Here is a 20,085-nt window from a genome sequence, read left to right as displayed (position 1 = left end):
CATGACAGGGTTCCCCCTCCTAATTTCCTTAATTCATCCCTGATCTCATTTAACAATGTGATATAATTCAATTTATACAAGTTCTTGGAGGATACAGTTAATTTTATTCCTTGATATTTCAATTCTTTTTCTCTTCAAACAAAGGGAAATTCCTCCTGTAACCTATTTTTCTATTTGGAAGATTTACTGTATGTTTAAAATTTCTGTTTATGTTGGGTTAATTTTTAAATTTGAAATCTCCCCATATTCTTTCAGTGATTTCATTAAATTTGGCAATGTTATCCTTGGGTTTCCCACATAGAACAGCATGTCATCTGCATAAACATGCCTATAAATGTAGCGCTCCCTAATATCACAATATTAAATATATATATATGATTCCAACTGTGATATTACATACCATAAATACAAAATTATATATAACAAATAAAGTGACAGTGATCTAAAATCAAAAACTGGAAATGTGATTCAAAAAAATAAATATTTTGAATAATAGTCCCATCAATCAATAAATAGTCCAATAATAGTGAGAAAGTGATCATAAATCATCAGTTAGTGACTTTCCGTGAATCCTCCAACCAATAAAGATGTGCGCTCACCTTCTCCTATGCTCATAAAATAGGCTATACATGCTTGTGGTTCACAAAACCTGGAACCTGCCAGAATAGTTGCAGTATGGGATGGATGTGAGGTCCTTCCTATGAATGATAAGGCTATCCCCTTGTAGACTGGATATCCCTGCAGGGATTAATCCCTCCTTCAGCTGTTACAGATCACTTGCTTTCATCCTCTTTATTCGTTCCTCAGCAATAAAGAGAAAGTGGAGACATAGTGCTTTATCCTTTAAAATAAAGTGCTTTATTCCCAAAATCAAGATGTATTACACTCACATTTAAAATAACATGAAAACACTAAGGGGTTTATTTACTAAAGCTGGAGAGTCCAAAATCAGACTCCCTTCTGCATAGAAACCAATCAGCTTCTAACCTCAGCTTGTTCAATGAAGCTTTGGCAATGAAACCTGGAAGCTGATTGGTTTCTATGCAGAAGGGAGTCTGATTTTGGACTCTCCAGCTTTAGTAAATAAACCCCACAGTGTCATTAAAGCCTGTGCCGGCCGCCGAGGCATGTGTCTGCCCTCTCTGGTGCAGAGTGATGTCGTAGCCCCACCCCTACGCGTTACGCCATAGGTCACGTGGCTTCATCAGGGGGTTGTGATAGCTTTAATGACACATAGCGTTTTCATGTTATTTTAAATGTGAGTGTAATACATCATGATTTTGGGAATAAAGCACTTTATTTTAAGGATAAAGCACTATGTCTCCACTTTCTCTTTATTGCTGAGGAACGAATAAAGAGGAAAGCAAGTGATCTGTAACAGCTGAAGGAGGGATTAATCCCTGCAGGGATATCCAGTATACAAGGGGATAGCCTTATCATTCATAGGAAGGACCTCACATCCATCCCATACTGCAACTATTCTGGCAGGTTCCAGGTTTTGTGAATCACAAGCGTGTATAGCCTATTTTATAGGCATAGAAGGAGGTGAGCGCACATCTTTATTGATTGGAGGATTCACGGAAAGTCACTAACTGATGATTTATGATCACTTTCTCACTATTATTGGACTATTTATTGATTGATGGGACTATTATTCAAAATATTTATTTTTTTGAATCACATTTCCAGTTTTTGATTTTAGATCACTGTCACTTTATTTGTTACATATAATTTTGTATTTATGGTATGTAATATCACAGTTGGAATCATATATATATTTATTATTGTGATATTAGGGAGCGCTACATTTATAGGTATATTTATCAGTTTGCACAGATTGAGTTATGTGTTAAATGCTGGCGATCCATTGAAGCACAATTATATTTTTGGCTCGCAAGTCACATATATATATATACACACATGTCATCTGCATAAGCTGCCACCTTATGCTCCGTATCTCCTATCCAAATTCCTTTTATATCTATATTATTCCTTATTGTAGCCAAAAGAGATTCCAATGATAAAACATAGCAATGGAGACAAAGGGCATACCTGTCTAGTTCCGTTCTGCATCCCAAATTACTCTGACAATTCCCCATTAACCATGATTGCTGCAGAGGGTTGACTATATCATTTCCTTATCCACTCTCTTATTCTAGGTCCCATTCCCAATACTTCCAATGTATCCAACATATATCCTCAATCTACTCTATCAAATGCCTTTTCAGCATCGATAGAGAGTACCACCGCAGGGATTTTCTCTTTCCTACTTTTTTGTATGAGAAACAGAGATCTCAGTCCGTTATCTCTACCCTCTCTCCCTGGGACAAAGCCTACTTGGTCTATGTGTATCCATTCCGACATTAGGTCTTTCAACCTGTTTGCCAGAACTTTTGCATATAGTTTGGTATCTGCAGTTTGGTATTTACAAAAGAAATCGGTCTGTAACTTGAACAGTGAGTATCATCTGTACCTTCCTTATGCATGAGAAATACATGGGCTTGTAGGGATTCCTCCCTCATTTCCATTCATCTCCTCCCAATGCATTCATATATATCCTCAGTTGAGGTACTAATAATTCTTTATATTTTTTATAATATCTCACTGTGCATCCATCAGGTCATGGACTTTTCCCGCCTATAGTGCTCTTTAATGCTAAGTGTATTTCCTCCTGTGTTTTTTTGCCGATTCTAGGGATTTTAATTGCTCCTCACTTATTTTGTAATCCTGCCTTTTTTAAGTATTTCTATCTTTTTTCTCTTTTTCCTACTTCATCTTTACTTATGGAGCTGTGGGGGATAATATTATATAGCTTATTATAATATTCTTTAAACACTTTAGCTACAGTTGCAAGAAAAAGTATGTGAACCCCTTGGGATTACGTGGAGTTTTGCATGAATTGGGCATAAAATGTGCTCTGAACGTCATCTAAGTCACAACAATAGAAGAACACAGTCTGCTGAACATAATACTACACAAACATTAGATGTTGCCATGGTTTAATTGCACATAACATGTAAACATTCACAGTGCAGGGAGGAAAAAGTATGTGAGGCCCTAGCTTAATGACTTCTCCCAGAGCTCATTGGAGCCAGGAGTGAGCCAACCTTGACTCCAATCAGTGTGATGATATTGGATGTGTTGCTGACAGCTGTCCTGCCCTTAAAAAACACACACCTGTTTTGTGTTTACTGGTTTCAAGAAGCACTGTCTGATGTGAACCATGCCTCGCAGAAAAGAGCTCTCAGAAGACCTACGATCAAGAATTGTTGACTTGCATGAAGCTGGAAAGGGTTACAAAAGTATCTCCAAAAGCCTTGATGTTCATGTGTCCACGGTACGACAGACTGTCTACAAATGGAGAAAGTTTAGCACTGTTGCTACTCTCCCTAGGCGTGGTCGTCCTGTAAAAATGACTGCAAGAGCACAGCGCAGAATGCTGCATGAGGTAAAGAAGAATCCCAGAGTGTCAGCTAAAGACCTACAGAAATCTCTGGCACATGCTAACATTTTTGTTGACACATCTACAATAAGGAAAACATTAAACAAGAATGGAGTACATGGGAGGACACCACGGAGGAAGCCATTGCTGTCCAAAAAGAATATTGCAGCACGTTTGAAGTTTGCAAAAGAGCACCTGGATGTTCCACAGCACTACTGGCAAAATATACTGTGGACAGATGAAACCAAGATTGAGTTGTTTGGGAAGAACACACAACACTATGTGTGGAGAAAAAAAGGCACAGCACACCAACATCAAAACCTCATCCCCACTGTAAAACATGGCGGAGGGAGCATCATGGTTTGGGGCTGCTTTGCTGCCTCAGGGCCTGGACGGATTGTTGTCATTGATGGGAAAATGAATTCCAGAGTTTATCAAGACATTTTGCAGGAAAACGTATGACCATCTGTCCGCCAACTGAAGCTCCGCAGAGGATGGGTGATGCAACTGGACAATGACCCAAAGCATACAAGTAATTCAACAAAACAATGGCTGCAACAGCACAGAATACGCCTTCTGGAGTGGCCCAGTCACAGTCCTGACCTCAACCCCATTGAAATGCTGTGGCATGACCTTAAGAGAGCGATTCACACCAGACATCCCAAGAATATTGCTACACTGAAACAGTTTTGTGAAGAGGAGTGGTCCAAAATGACTCCAGATCGTTGTGCAGGTCTGATCTGCAACTACAGGAAACGTTTGGTTGAGGTTATTGCTGCCAAAGGAGGGTCAACCAATTATTAAGTCCAAAGGTTCACATACTTTTTCCTCCCTGCACTGTGAATGTTTACATGTTATGTGCAATTAAACCATGGCAACATCTAATGTTTGTGTAGTATTATGTTCAGCAGACTGTGTTCTTCTATTGTTGTGATTTAGATGACGTTCAGAGCACATTTTATGCCCAATTCATGCAAAACTCCACGTAATCCCAAGGGGTTCACATACTTTTTCTTGCAACTGTATATCTTTAGTTGAATATATTAAATCTCCTTTGTGGTCTCTTATTTTTTCTATATAGTTCCTAGATTTTTTTTTTCTCTGAGCCCTCATTAAATACTTTCCTGGCCTATCTCCCCATCTGTATCTCTCACTTATCATTTTATTGAACACTCTTCTCTTATCTTCTTCCAGAAATGTATTTAATTCTTCTCTTTTATTTATTACCCTCTGCATAATCTCTTTTGTTACTTTATGTTTATGTATCTGCTCTAACTCACAGAATTCACTAAGAAGCGTGTTTATTTTTTCTCTTCTTTCCCTCTTTATTTTTGCACCAATCGCTATCAGGATTCCTCTAATATAGGCCTTATGAGCCTCCCACATCGTTACTACGGACACTTCCCCAGAATCATTTTCCTCAAAAAATTGCTCTATTTCTTTTTTTATTTTTTGATCCACCTCTGAATCCTGGGGAAGTGTCTCATTTAACCTCCATAATTTCCCCCTGAATCTGCTCATTTCCCCATAAAAATTGCATTGTGACAGGGGCATGGCCGATATTGACATTACTTCTATTTTTACTTTGACCAGAGACTCGGTAAGTCGATGGTCCAGCAATATATAATCCAGTCTTGAACACATCTCATGTGCATGAGAATAAAACGTATAGTCTTTGTCCTTCATGTGCTTAATTCTCCATATGTCTACAAGCTGACATTGGTATATCATTTTTTTTCAAGGATTTCAGAGACCTACTACCATCTCTCTGCACAGGGGACGTCATATCCATCTGGGGATCCATGCAGAGATTGAAATCACCTGCCACAATTAAATTGTCTTTTTTGAAATCCATTAACTTCCTCAGAGTATTTTTTAGGAAACCTCCGGTTTCTTATTCGGGCAATAAATATTTGCTAATGTACAGTCTATTTCCTGTACTTCTCCCTTCAGAAACAGAAATCTCCCTTCCAGATCTACCAATCTGTCTTCCAGCTTAAACCTTAGATTTTTCACAAAACCTATTGCCATTCCCTTGGGGAATCTGCAAAAAACCACATTGGATAATATCTGGAATTTAATTTTACATTTGATTCTTGCACCAAAAAAAAAAACAAACAAAAAAAAAAAAACTGAAGAAAATCTATGTTGAATTTCTTTAAAAATCCCAAATCTCTTCCCAGGGCTATTTAACCCTTTAACATATATCAGAAAGTGAATCTCTTCCATTCTTTTCCTCTCCACACCTCTATCTTCCTCATTTCTTCTCTCTTCCTCCACATCTTCCCCTTTGATCTGATGTTTCTCCCACTATTTCACAGAGTCTTAAACTACCCATCCCCACCCCATACCCTCCTCCCACCCACCCATCCACCCTCCCTTCCCCCTCCCCCCAAATTTCCCTTTAGGCTTACATTTTTTTTTTTGTTTACAAACGATTTTATTGAATAAAAGTAGACAGTAAAACAACAGCACATTTTCAAATATTTACAGCAAAAACAAGGCACGTTTGAAAACTAGAATTTAGAAAAGTATATTATAGTAAGAAAGAGAAGAAACAGAAAAAAAATAGATTGCAAGTACATGAAATACGTTAATGATAGGATAGGTTGAATGATACTTCTCTCAACAGTATATGTCAGTCATTTATCACTGGAAATGTTGTTAATCATGCAATAAATGTCTATAATCCCTCCATGACTCCCATTTTTTATCAAATAAGTGCATCTTATCCAGCAGAGTATAGTGAATGCGTTCCATGAGCATTACAGCATCAATTCTGTGTAGGATGGAGGCCAAGGGTATAGCATTGGACCTCCAGTGTAAGGCAATAGGACATAAAGTGGCAATACATATAGTATGTATCAATCTCATAATGGCATCAGGGACCCCTTAGATATGAGCCCCCAACAGACAGGTCTGTATAGATAAGTGTACTGGGGTACCCGCCAGTGAGGTAGCCACCTCGGATATCCTGCACCAAATCAAAGATATGGACGGGCAATCCCAAAATATATGCACCAAACTGCCTGTAAGACCACAGCCCAGAAAACAGAGGGGATGTTTGTGGGAACAATATATGTAGTCTTGATGGGGTATAATCCCATCTAGTTAAAACCTTAAGGGCCGTCTCACGAACAGAAAGAGATCGAGAGCTTTTACATATGTTATCCACCATGGAATCCCAATCCTCATCCAAAAAAGTGGTACCACTATCCTCCTCCCATTTTTGTCGGTATAAAGGAGGTATATGAAAAAGACAGAGCAAAGACTGGTGATAAAAATTAGAAATAAGACCCCTTCCCCTAGGACAGTCACGGCTGGTACGTTCAAAAAAGGAAACCGGAGAAGATGGTATAAGGCCAAAGTGTGATTCACAAAAATGTCTAATCTGTCGGTAACTATGGTACTCACTAAGGGGAATATCAAAAAGCGCACGCAGCATATCAAAGGTAATGTAAGATCCTCCTCTTTGAAAATCAGATAATCTGATAAGAGATTGATCATACCACTAATGAAACAGTTGAGGAGAAGAAAAAGCTGCTGCAAAAGTAGGATCACCAAAAAATTAGATACCGGGATAGGAGAGACCAAATTTAATTTAAATTTGTATTTGGACCAAAGTGTCAGTGAATGGGTCACTATGGAGTTATAAAAGGTAAGCGATCGTGGGGAGATTTTGGACCACAAAATACCCAGTAAGTAGAATGGGCGTATAGACTGAGATTCAAACTTGACCCATGGGAACTGAGAGTTAATTGTGATAGCTGCGCAAAATGAGCAGAAAGGTAATATAGCCAAAAATTGGGAAGACCGAGACCTCCAGTCCGTTGTGAACAGTACAAAATAGATGAGGCAAAACGTGGACGCTTATAACCCCAGATAAAATTGTTAATGGTCCGCTGAAAGTGGTTCAGAAACGTTTTTGAAACCGGAACTGGAAGTGCTCTAAAAAGATAAAGAAGTTTAGGCAAAATATTCATTTTAACAGCCGTGACTCTACCCAGGAAGGAAATAGGGTAACCATGCCAAATCTTCAGTAGAGTAGAGAGACGTGATACACATGGTGGATAATTAGCAGCAAACATATCTAAGTATCTGGGAGTGAGATTAATACCTAAATAGGATATCCGATCTGTGGACCAGCGGAATGGAAAAGAACTACGGAGAGATGCACTTAGGGAATCAGGGATATTAACCGGTATAACCACCGATTTGGTAAAGTTAACAGTAAGACCTGACGCTATAGGACAATCGTTCAGTACGGCACATAAATTAGGCAATGAAGTCAACGGGTTAATAAGAAAAAGCATAACATCATCAGCATACATGCTTATTTTGAAATGTGAGACTAGTAATGGGTAGCCAGAAATATCCGAATGTGATCTGATTGCTACTGCCAAAGGTTCCAACACCAGCGCAAATAAAAGGGGTGAAAGAGGACAGCCCTGACAGGTACCTCTACCCAATGTAAAAAAGTCCGAATTACAGCTAGGGAGCCTAATTCTTGTTTTTGGAGAGTCATATAGGGCATGTATACCCGCTAAAAACACGTCATTAAAGCCCATTTTTTGTAGCAAGGAAAATAAATAGGGCCAAAGAACACTGTCAAAGGCCTTGTTTATATCTAGACTCATCAGCAGGACCACTTTAGAATGTAAATTGGCATCTTGAATAACATTTAGCGTGAGGCGAATATTATCAGTAATGAATCTGTCAGGAATAAAGCCCGATTGGTCCGGAGAGACTAAAGAGGAGATAATAGTGGCCAACCTGTCTGCCAAAATTCGGCTAAATATTTTCAGATCATTATTCATTACTGAGATTGGTCTATAGTTTTTTGGTAAGCTATGGTCTCTCTGTGGTTTGGGTATTAAAGACATATTAGCCAATAGCATCTCCTCCGGGAACTTATCTCCCTGCAAAACATCATTAAATAAAGTTATCAGATAGGGAGCCAACGTAGAGGCAAAATGTTTGTAGTAACTAGCAGTGAATCCGTCCGGACCTGGTGCAGTAGAACTTTTTAGTGCGCTAATCGCACAAGTTATTTCCTCCAAAGTACAGGGGGCATTAAGAGAAGCAACCTGAGGTGTAAGAGCAGGGAGGGGTATAGAATCCAGCCACGAGTCGGCTGGTGGAACAGAGTCCGACCGTGGAGGAGCTAATAGGTTAGAATAAAAGTTTTCAAAAATGCCCAAAACCTCCTGAGGTAAAGATGAGATAGCGCCCGAGTTAGTACATAATTTAAAAAATTTGTGGGGGGCGCAGAGTGATTCAATTTCCTTGCAAACATAGTGGATGCTGAGTTGCTATATTACAAAAACGAGGCTTTCGACCAGCGGAGAGCTTTTTCAGTTTTTTGGATAGCAGAGTATTCAATTCTAAGCGCTTTTGAGATAACTGTTTATTAAGAAGTGATGGGTTAGCAATAGGACTTCTATAATGTGCTTCTAGCTCTCGGGTAAGAAGCAGAATTTGCTGCCATCGTTTTCTATTTCTGGATGAAGCCATAGAGATAAGGTGGCCACGTAGGACCGCCTTATGGGCTACCCATAGTGTGGCTGGAGATATATCAGGAGTCGAGTTAGATTGAAAATATTCCTGAATAGATGTAACTACCTCATGGCGGGAGTCAACGTCCGTAAGCATAGAGTCATTGAGTCTCCAAGAGAAGGGGGTAGGTGCCAATCCCATACATGTGATAGATAAGGCCATAATATTGTGATCCGACCAAGGACTTAAGTGAATGCTAGCTGTCCTAGAATTAGCTAGTAAAATAGGGGTGCAATAGATATAGTCTAATCTAGCATAAGAATCATGTGGGTGAGAATAAAATGAATAGTCCCTGGCTCCCGCATTGTGCGCCCTCCAGGCGTCCACCAACTGGAGGGCATCTAGTTTTTTAGTAAGGGATTTTGGGAAAGCCTGGGAAGAGTGCGAGGGTGAGCTCCGGTCCAAAAGAGGGTTTGCTACCAGGTTGAAATCACCACCCACCAACAGGTGGGGGGACAAAAATCTATCAAGAACATCAAAAAATTTTGAGAAAAAGGAAGCTTGTGCCGAATTTGGTGCAAAAACATTTGCTATTGTAAGTTCTCGACCTGAAAGGGTGCCCTTAAGAATAATAAACCTACTGTCTGGATCACGATACACATGTTGAACCTCAAAGGGGAATGGATTATGTAGAAAGATGGCCACCCCTCTACTCTTGGAGGAATGTAAGGTATAAAACCCATCTGTAGGATTTATGGAAATATGTCGGGTGTTTTGCGGCTGCAAAACTTGTTTCCTGTAATAAGATAATTTTAGCCCCTAGTCGCTTATATTGGAGAAAGACTATTTTGCGCTTGTTTGGCGAATTGAAACCCTGGACATTATGCGAGATACATTGAATCACCATAGTATACAAAAGTTATTATATATGTGACTTGCGAGCCAAACCTACTAAATTACTTCAATGGATCGCCAACATTAAACACATAACTTCAACTGTGCAAATTAAATAATATACTGATAAATGTAGCGCTCCTTATTACCACAATAACAAGATAATATATCCCTCCTGTGATGTAACACACCATAAATTTATACTAAAGAATCAATTATAACAAGTGATAATGTTATACAATCAAAATATTGTGACAAAAACAATTTGAAATTTTTATAATATTAGTCCCATCAATCAAATATAGTCCAATATTAGTGATAAGGTGATCATTAATCATCAATTTGTGACTTTCCCTGAATCCTCTAACTGATAAAGATGTATGCTCACCTCCTTTAATGCCTACAATTAGGCTATACACACTTGTGGTTCACCCTCCTTGGAACCTGCCAGAATTATTTCTATATGGAATAGTTGTAAGGTACTTCCTTATGGATTAATGCAGTTATCCTGTGTAAGCTGCTTATCCCTGCAGGGATTGATCCCTCCTTCAGCTGTTATATATCACCTGCTAATCCTCTTTATTCGTTCCTCAGCATGCAAAAACAAAGTGGAGACATAGTGCTTTATCCTTAAAACATTTTATTCCCACAATCCAGGTAATACACTCACATTTAAAATGTATAAAAAGCGCTCAGTAACATGAAAGCCTGTGCCAGCCACCGAGGCATGTACTTGCTGTCTGCCGTTTGCTCTCTCTCCTTCCGAGTGACGTCGTAGCCCCACCCCTACGCATTACGCCATAAGTCACATGGCTTTATCAGGGGGTTGTGATCACACAATCGGGCGGTGACTCCTCCGGCCATGTCAGGCGGCAGGGTGGGGTAACGTGTTCAAGAGTTTTGAGACCATGAATCAATGGGCGGCATTAAGAGGGCCCAAAGACCCTTGTTGACCCTTGTTAAACCTAAACACATCCGGTTATCAACGAGAGAGCATACATAGTCTACAGAAACATCACAGCAGCGTCCACAAAAACACACATCCCAAAGTTGTAGGAGATGCTAATAAGCAAAATCCCCATGTGTTGGTACCTATCCCAATCAAGGGAAACCGCGGACCAGGACCAAGGACTATCAATACAAAGAACAATTAGGCAGGAGGGCATGGTCTTGTCAGCCCGGTTCTTGTCGGGCTCTCCTCCTGTCCCTCCGTGGAGATGGAGTGTGCCATTTGGGAGAGACACGAGGGGTAGAGGGTGGACGTTGAAGTGATGGGGCGCCCGCCAGGCCCAACTTGGCCAGGATCTCTCTACCTTCGGGAAGGGATGTAGCAATATATATGCTCCCATTATATGGAACTATCAGCTTAAAAGGGAAGCCCCATTTATAACGAATACGAGCTGAAAAAAGAGCCGTTGTAACCTCCATTTTTCTACGCTTCTCCAACGTAGCCGAAGAAACATCTGGAAAGATTTGTAAAACCGAGCCTTCAAAGGAGATCGTTTGGGTATTGCGGGCAGCTCTGAGTATGTCTTCTTTGGTCAGGAAATCCTTCAGACACAGAACAATGTCCCTAGGCGGTTTATCATTAGGGAGCAGGGCTCTATGGATGCGGTCACAGGCAAAGGACCCGGGGCTGCGATCCAGAAGGAGTGATTTGAATAACGTGGTTACGGTTTGTGAAAGATCAGACACAGATTCCGGAATTCCCCTGACTCGCAGATTATTCCTGCGATTGCGATTATCAAGGTCGTCAACCTGCACCTGCAATTGTAAAAAGACCGTTTGTAGATGATGGTGTTCTCTAAATAGGTCTCCCTTAGGCCAGGCTAAGTTCATCATGTTTAGTTTCCAAGCGGTCGGTTCTAGAGCCCAATGTGGCTATTTCCTGAGAGAGAACATTAGTGCTTTTGTGTAATTCTGATTGGAATTTGGCGGCCAGTTTGGTGTACATGGTTTCCAAGCAAGATTCCAGGTCACCCTTTGTGAGTTGCTGTGTATATTCACTGACCAGATTTAATGAAGGAGCTGTGATATCTTGCATGGGATCGGATGGGGACGCCCGTTCTGTGTCACCTAGAGACATGCTGCAAATCTCGTGCGTCTTAAGTAGGTATGTCGTAAGGGACTTTTGAGCTTGTCCCTTCTTTTTCTTGGTGGACGGCATACAGGGAGTCTCATGGGGGTGATCAACTGGAAATTGGATAATAAATGGAGATAAGCCCAGGGGACCTATAACGCCCGAAACAGGTTTAGGGGTATAGTTACATAGAGGCTATCAGGTTTATCCGCAGAAACTTTATATTGTAAAAATATTTAACGAACTGCAAGGGCGTAGAGAGGACATAGGCCGTGGTAGACACCATCACCGACTCCCAGGAGCAAGATGATAGCTCCGACTCCCACTCTAGGGCTTGAGAAGGACGAGGGGCACGTGCTGAACCGGGGTCTCCCTATGACGATCCCAGGGCCCTCCAGGGCAGTTCTAAGGAGCCCCGGCGCTGCAGAGGAGCAGTATATAAGCCTCTGGGCCCAACAGGGGCCGTGGTCACAGATGAAGGTGGCTTCTGGGGTAGCAGATGGGAGCCCCGATCCCCAGATCACTGGAGGGGGACCCAGTGACCAGCAGCCGTCAGCCCCCCAGCCTCCTATACTCACAGTGGCCCGGATGAGAGGAGGTCTTTATCAGGTGGAGTAGGCCGCAGGTGTCCGCCACCTCGGGTAGCGGTAATATGCAGCGGCGCCCCTCTCTCAGACTCAGGGGATGCAGAGGACGTCCCTGATGCCCGGGAATGATCCACCGTCGCCCGGATGACAGTGGATGCGGGTACGAGGTATCGGGGCCGCGGATATCGATCACCACAGAGGGTGGAAATATCGCCCGGAGCCGTACTCCCAGACACCGGGGACACAGCCAGGAGCCTCCGCTGCCCCACTACAGTCCGTGGCTTCAGATTAACACGGTCGGCGCCGGAGCTCCGGATTACGCGGCCGCTCCGGTCGCCATCTTGGAAACGCCCCCCTTTAGGCTTACATTTTGCCTATGAATCATTTGTGGTCCTAACCCCACATTTGATTCAGCTTTTAATGTGAAATTCTAACCATTAACTCATCCTCCGTGTCCTGTCAAACTCTAGAAAACTTCAAAAATCATAAGAGGCAGAAATGGAGGGAGAGAGAGAGAAAGAAAAAAAAAAAAGGAGAGAACACCCCCCCCCCCATCTCATTCCTCTGTACTATTCCTACTTTCTATTTCTCCTTAGAGCTACCTGCTTCCCCTCATTTTCCATAGCCCACATTTCTCCTTCCTCCCAACCAGGGATATTTATTTTCTGTATATCAAGTCTCTCACAGAAGTCTCTCAGATCTTCGGGGAATCTCAGTCTTGCTGAACGTCCATTTCTCTATCCGATCAAACACGCTGGAAACCCCCAGATATATAGAACATTCTGTTTTCTCATCTGCTCCAATAACGGTTTCAAAGTTCTCCTTCTTATTAATGTTTCCACTGCTAAATCAGCAAAGATCTGTATATTTATTTCTCCATAGTTTATTACTGCTCTACCTTTTATCTTCTTTCAAAGCTCTTCTTTATCCCAAAAATTATGGAATTGCACTATTACATCTCTTGGCTTTTCCTATCTTCTTGTATATATTTTCCTGTTCTATATACTCTGTTATAGTTCTATCCATTATAGTATTCAGTATTCTCGTTATTATTCCTGTCAAATCTTCTTCTTGGGAGATCTCTGGAAAGCCTCGTATCCTCGGATTGCATCTCCTATCCCTATTCTCCTGGTCTTCCAATTTATATAACAGATTTCTTTGTTCTTTTCTCATTTTCATCACCCGTTTTTCTAGTTTCTGTATAATTTGGGCATGTTTATCTAGTTTTTCTTCCATCTCCTCCACCCTTGATATTATTTGCCCCAGGTCTTTGTGTAATTTCGCCAGTTCCTGTTTTAGGGATCTTTCGAGTCTTTTAAACATTTCTGCTATTTCTGCTTTAGTAGGCATCTGTGAGCTCTACTTTATCCATATCCACTTCTTCCATATGTTAACAACTGTTAGCTATTCCCAGGAATAGTCTGGAACATTCCCCGCCATTTTCCCTCTTACACTTATTCCCTGTTGTCTGTTTTTAATTGACCCGGTTTGGGAAGCCTTAGGCCCTCCTCCCATTGATACTTTGATTTTCATGCTGTCAGGGATTATTTCAATTTTTCGCAGTTCTGGGTTTGGGGGGGGGGGGGGCCTTTTTGATTTGATATCAAAATTTGTTCTCTTCCATGGGTATCCTCCTCTCATTTCTTTTCTTTTTTTATCTCTCCCCCCACTCCCGAACTCATCTACCCGGGTCATCTTCTTCTAGGTTTTTATCGGTTTTACATTGTCATTGATTTTCCTCTAAGACCCCCTGGGTGAACCCCTCCTCAGTTTAAACATATAGCTCAATACATACATTTCAGTTTCCATGTAATATATTGATCTCAGTACTTTTGCCGATCTCACTCACCCTCTTGTCCCCAAGATGGCTTTTCCCCCGTATGAGATCTGTCATATATGAAGAAAAGGGATTCTCTGAAAAACATTTCCCGCACTCCAAACAGGTATACAACTTCTACTCTGTGTAAGATCTCTGATGTGTGTAAAGACTGGGCTTCACTGAAAAGTATTTCCAGCACTCAGGATAGACACGTGGCTCTTCACCTGTGTTAGATCTCTGAAATATGTAAAGTCTAGTTTTGTCTGAGAAAACATTTTCCGCACTTAGAACAGGAATATAGCATCTTCCTCATGTGAGGTTTCTGATATATATGCAGACTGGACTTCTGTGAAAAACATTTCCCGCACTCTAAACAAGGGTATGGCTACTCCCTCTTGCATTATCACTGGTTTATATAAAAAAAAAAAAAAAAAGACTTACATGAAAGACATTTCCCGCACTCGAAACAGGAATACTTCTCCCCCATGTGAGATCTCTGGTTTCTATGGGATTGAACTTCTCTGAGAGAGACTTTCCCGCACTTTAGAACATTTCTTCCTTTACTCCAAGTGAGGGGTGAGGCGGCACTAGGTACTCTCTTCTGGGGAACATGGCACTCGACATTCCCCTCACATAATGAGTGGATTGTGGGGGGGGGGGGGGGGGGAGTTCACCCAGCCCATTTGTGTGTGCCTCCAGCTGCCAGGAGGATAAGAGAGCCGGTGTCTCCCTTGCTCCAAGAAATGCTCCTCTCCTCTGCCTCCCAGAGCTCCTTTGCGGCAGATCACCTGATCGCCCAGCGTCCACTGAGCTCCTGGGAACACACAGCGCCGGGCCGAGAGCACAAAAAGACCCGCCGTGATGGCCGCCACTCCCGGAGGTCCTCGGTTCACACACCCGCCATGCAAGCCCCCCTCTCCCTGGCTAGTCTCTCCAGGTCTTCCCGCACATCTCTCCCCTTGTCAGCAGGACACTGGAGGTGCTTGGGAGCCGGAAGCCCTCACATCGAGCTCTCGCTCCAAGCCATGGTCAGGCTCCTTCCTGGGTGTGAAAGCTCAGCTGTTCTAATAGGTCTTTCTCAACATTTTCTTAGTCGCATCCTACAGCAAAAGCCATGGTCCACACAGAGCTTCGAAGCATTAGAGGGATCTCATTGTTTAAAGGTATCAGTCAGGAGAATGGTACAAAAGAATTTTCAAGGCATTAGATACACAATGGAACACAGTCATCAAGTGGAGAAAATATGGTACAACAGTGACATTACCAAGAACTGGACGTCCCTCCAAAATTGATGAAAAGACAAGAAAACTGGTCTGGGAGGCTGCTAAGAGGCCTACAACAACATTAAAGGAGCTGCCGGAATATCTGGCAAGTACTGGCTGTGTGGTACATGTCACAATCTCCCGTATTCATCATATGTCTGGGCTATGGGGTAGAGTGGTAAGACGGAAGCCTTTTCTAATGAAAAACATCCAAGCCCTGCTAAATTTGGCAAAAACACATCTGAAGTCTCCCAAAAGCACGTGGGAAAGTGTAATGATCTGATGAAATCAAGGTTGAACTTTTTGGCCAGAACTGCAAAAGATATGTTTGGCGCAAAAACACTGCACATCACCAAAAGAACACCATACCAACAGTGAAGCATGGTGGTGGCAGAATCATGCTTTGGGGCTGTCTTCCTTCAGCTGGAACTAGGGATTTGTCAAGGTAGAGGGAACTATGAACAGTTCCCAATACCAGTCAATATTGGCACAAAACCTTCAGGCTTCTGCTAGAAAACTGAACATGAAGAGGAACTTCATCTCAACAAAGACCCAAAGCACACATCCAAATCAACAAAGGAATGGCTTCAGCAGAAGATAAAGTTTTGGAATGGCCCAGCCAGAGCCCAGACCTGAATCTGATCGAAAATCTGTGGGGTGATCGGAGGAGGGCTGTGCACAAAAGATGCCCTCACAATCTGACAGTGTTTTGGCAAGGAAGAGTGGGCAAATATGTGCCATGCTGATACTCATACCCAAAAAGACTGAATGAGTAAAAATTAAAAGGTGCTTCAAAAAAGTAATAGTTTAAGGGTGTGCACACTTATGCAACCATATTATTTTCATTTTCTATTTTAACTTCCCTCTACCTAAAAGATTTCAGTTTGTTCAACCAAGTTGTACAATTTATAGGTTACATTAAAGGTGGAAAAAGTTCTGAAATTATTAACCTCTCATTTTTTTTACATCACAGAAACCTGACATTTTAACAAGGGTGTGTAGACCAGTGTGTGTGTGTGTGTGTGTGTGTGTGTGTGTGTGTGTGTACATACATACCGCTTAGCATAAATAAGTACACCCCTTTTTAAAAGTATGATTTTAATCAATATCTCAATGGACACCAGCAGAATTTACAAAATTTTGATAAAATTTGAGTTTTATAGAACATTTGTTTAGCTCATTACACGAAAGTAAGGATAATAATATAACTTGGATTACAAAATCTTCAGTTTTACTCAAATTAGTTGTTGCAAAAATACACCCCACAACAAACTACTGCATCTAGTATTTTATATGACCTCCATGATTTGTAAGAACAGCACCAAGTCTTCTAGGCATGGAATGGCCAAGTTGGCTACATATTTTTCCATTCTTCAAGAATGACCTTTTAGAGCCTGGATGCTGGATGGAGAGTGATGCCCAACTTGTCTCTTCCGAATTCACCATAGGTGTTCGATTGGGTTCAGATCAGGAGACATACTTGGCCACTGAATCACTTTCACCCCGTTGTTCTTCAGAAAAGCAATAGTGGTCTTCGATGTGTGTTTTGGATCATTCTCATGTTGGAAAAGTGCACTATGACCAAGGGCACAAAGTGATGGAAGTATCTTCTCTTTCAATATAGACCAGTACATCTGTAAATTAATGATACCAGTAATGAAATGCAGCTCCCCGACACCAGCAGCATTCATGAAGCCCCACAGGAGGACACTGCCACCACCATGCTTAACTGTAGGCACCATGCATTGTTCTTAGAACTCCTCATGTTAGTGACTCCACCAAGTTTTGAAGCCATCCGCTCCAAAAACATTTATCTTGGTCTCATCACTCCAGAGTACCAGTACTCTTTCAGCATGGGCCCTGGCTTTTTTGTGCATGGGCTTTAGGAAAGGCTTCCTTCATGGATGACACTCATGCATGCCAATCCTCTGCAGTGTATGTCGAGGTGTTAACTTCCATAGACAGCCTGGACATCTGTGAGATGGATGCAGTTCCATCTTTGGTAAATTTTTGCATCACTTTTGCTACAGTATTCTGACTTATAAGTAAAGCTTTGCTGGTCTTCTTGTAGCCTTCATTTTTTTTTGTGTAAAGAAATTATTTTCTTTTTTGGGCCTTGTGACAATTCTCTTCCATGTGGTGCTGACAGCATGAAACAGGAAGGGGTTTTAACACCCTTTTTATAATCAACACTCACTGCTGGACACTTGTTTAATGAATATTTAGACTCGCCTGCAGTTGAATTCTTATTAATTAGGATTTTGTCTAAAATTTAGCTTTGCTCCAAAAGACTTTCATTAGGATGTATTCATTTTTGCAACATGGTCAATTCTTGAATTAATTTGTTAGGAAAAATATTTTCCTAACAAACGAACAAATCTTGTTTGCAGTCAATGGCCCATATTTGTGGGATTATTTTGTAGCATAGTGCCCCATAGAAAATGTAGATTCTGAAAGGAAAGCAAAAGGAATTCTGACAAATCTGTTGGGGTGCACTCACATATGCTGAGCAGTGTGTGTGTGTGTGTGTATATATATATTACACACGTTGTATATACACACACACCCCATAATTTGTAGACGCTAAAACTGTCACACAAACCGATTATTTATATACATGGGATTTTTTTTTTTAACAAAGTCATGTAGCATAATACATTTTGGCCTAAATTTATGACTAAATTTGAGTTTATTGGATATTTTATAGGGTAAAAACCTGAGGCTAAAAAATGTTTCTCTAAATAGATCATGTATACTTACCTGGTATGGCATTCTGTAAAACTATGCTGCTCTTAGAATCTTCACATCCGACATGCTTACAAGTGTGCCGGATACCCATTTTTTCTCCCGCATTGGTGATTTGTATGACCTATATGTCAATACAGAGCTCGGTAGTACTGTGTAGCGGTCAGCAGGAGCAACATTCCAAATGCTAAGCTGGCAAAAGGGCAACAATAAAAAAAGTACTGGTTTTAAGTGTGTAAATTAAAGTGACATTACCTTGTTTGGCATCATGACCAGCTGTTGTCCTTTGCATATTGACCCAGATTCTAATTTTCCTAGAACTACTGTACCCATATCCTAAAGAAGCAATATAAGAAGAAAAAAGATGACAAATCTCAATTAAAATAACAATAAATGGCTTTTAATGAAACAGTGCTTTAGTGTTAATTCACCATTAAGTTCCTAAGACATACACTCACCAGCCATTTTATTAGGTACACCTGATCAATTGCATGGTAACACAAATTGTTGATCAGCAAATCACATGGCAGCAACTCAATGCTTTTAGCATATAAACGTGGTGAAGACAACTTGCTGAAGTTCAAACCCAGCATCAGAATGAGGAAGAAAGGAAACTTAAGTGACTTCGAATGTGGCATGTTTGTTGGTGCCAGACGAGCTGGTCTGAATATTTAAAAAAAAACTGCTGATCTATTGGGATTTTCATGCACAACCATCTCTAGGGTTTACAGAGAATGGTCTGAAAAAAAGAAAATATCTAGTGAGTAGCAGTTGTGTGAACAATAATGCCTTGTTGATGTCAGAGGTTAGAGATGATAGAAAGGCAACAGTAACTCATGTCAATATGGACCATAAACTGAGGAATGTTTCCAACACCTTGTTGAATCTATGCCATAAGGAATTAAGGCAGTTCTAAAGGCAAAAGTGGGTCCAACCCGGTACTAGCAAGGAGTACCTAATAAAGTGGCCGGTGAGTGTATTTTTGGGTGCTTATATCCACAGTAGTGATAACTTTTGGAATAGTTACACACGACGGATATAAAACTGCACGGGATAAAATATGACTTCTAAATCCATGATCAGCTCAGCTGTCAAAAGATCATCCTAAGAGACCTGCCAGACAAGCATGTATAATATTAGGGTGGGGGAGTCCCTGCTGTCAGGGAACAGGGGAGGATCCCTGCATCTATAATGCTTGTGTGGATGCAGGAATCCCAAGTTAGTTTTTATTTCATTCTGTGCGCTAACCGAATGAAAAAAAACCCAAAAAACTTAGTGTGTACCCAGCTTTATTGGCCTCCAATAGATTTACTCTTTCGCTGCTGCTGACAGTTGTTTCACTAATATATATATATATATATATATATATATATATGCAAAAAAGTATTTAGTCATCCACCGATTGTGCAAGTTCTCCCACTTAAAAAGATGAGAGGAGCCTGTAATTGGCATCATAGGTAGACCTCAACTATGAGAGACAAAATGAGAAAAAAAATCCAGACAATCACATTGGCTAATTTGGAAAGAATTTATTTGCAAATTATGGTGAAAAATAAGTATTTGGTCAATATCAAAAGTTCATATCAATACTTTGTTATATATCCTTTGTTGGCAATGACAGAGGTCAAACGTTTCCTGTAAGTCTTCACAAGGTTGGCACACACTGTTGCTGGTATGTTGGCCCATTCCTCCATGCAGATATCCTCTAGAGCAGTGATGTTTTGGGGCTGTCGCTGTGCAACACAGACTTTCAACTCCCT

General features: G+C 41.1%; 1 protein-coding gene across 1 annotated transcript in view; it reads right to left on the bottom strand.

The window, feature by feature from the left end:
- LOC149446015 (eukaryotic peptide chain release factor GTP-binding subunit ERF3A) overlaps nt 1-20,085 on the bottom strand; it is a gene marked incomplete at its 3' end in the record, with an annotated part of 318,744 nt that overhangs the window by 72,387 nt on the left and 226,272 nt on the right. Inside the window, exon 8 of the mRNA XM_089653149.1 lies at nt 18,581-18,661. Coding sequence (XP_089509275.1) covers nt 18,581-18,661 — 81 coding nt within the window. The remainder of the gene's footprint in view (nt 1-18,580; nt 18,662-20,085) is intronic.

This window comes from Staurois parvus, unplaced genomic scaffold (assembly GCF_062004578.1).
Source record: "Staurois parvus isolate SC_StPar_1 unplaced genomic scaffold, SC_StPar_1.0 ptg000702l, whole genome shotgun sequence".
In the NCBI taxonomy this organism is placed as follows: Eukaryota; Metazoa; Chordata; class Amphibia; order Anura; family Ranidae; genus Staurois; species Staurois parvus.
The sequence above is the reverse complement of the archived record's forward strand: the minus strand, read 5'-3'. Positions and strand labels throughout refer to the sequence as shown.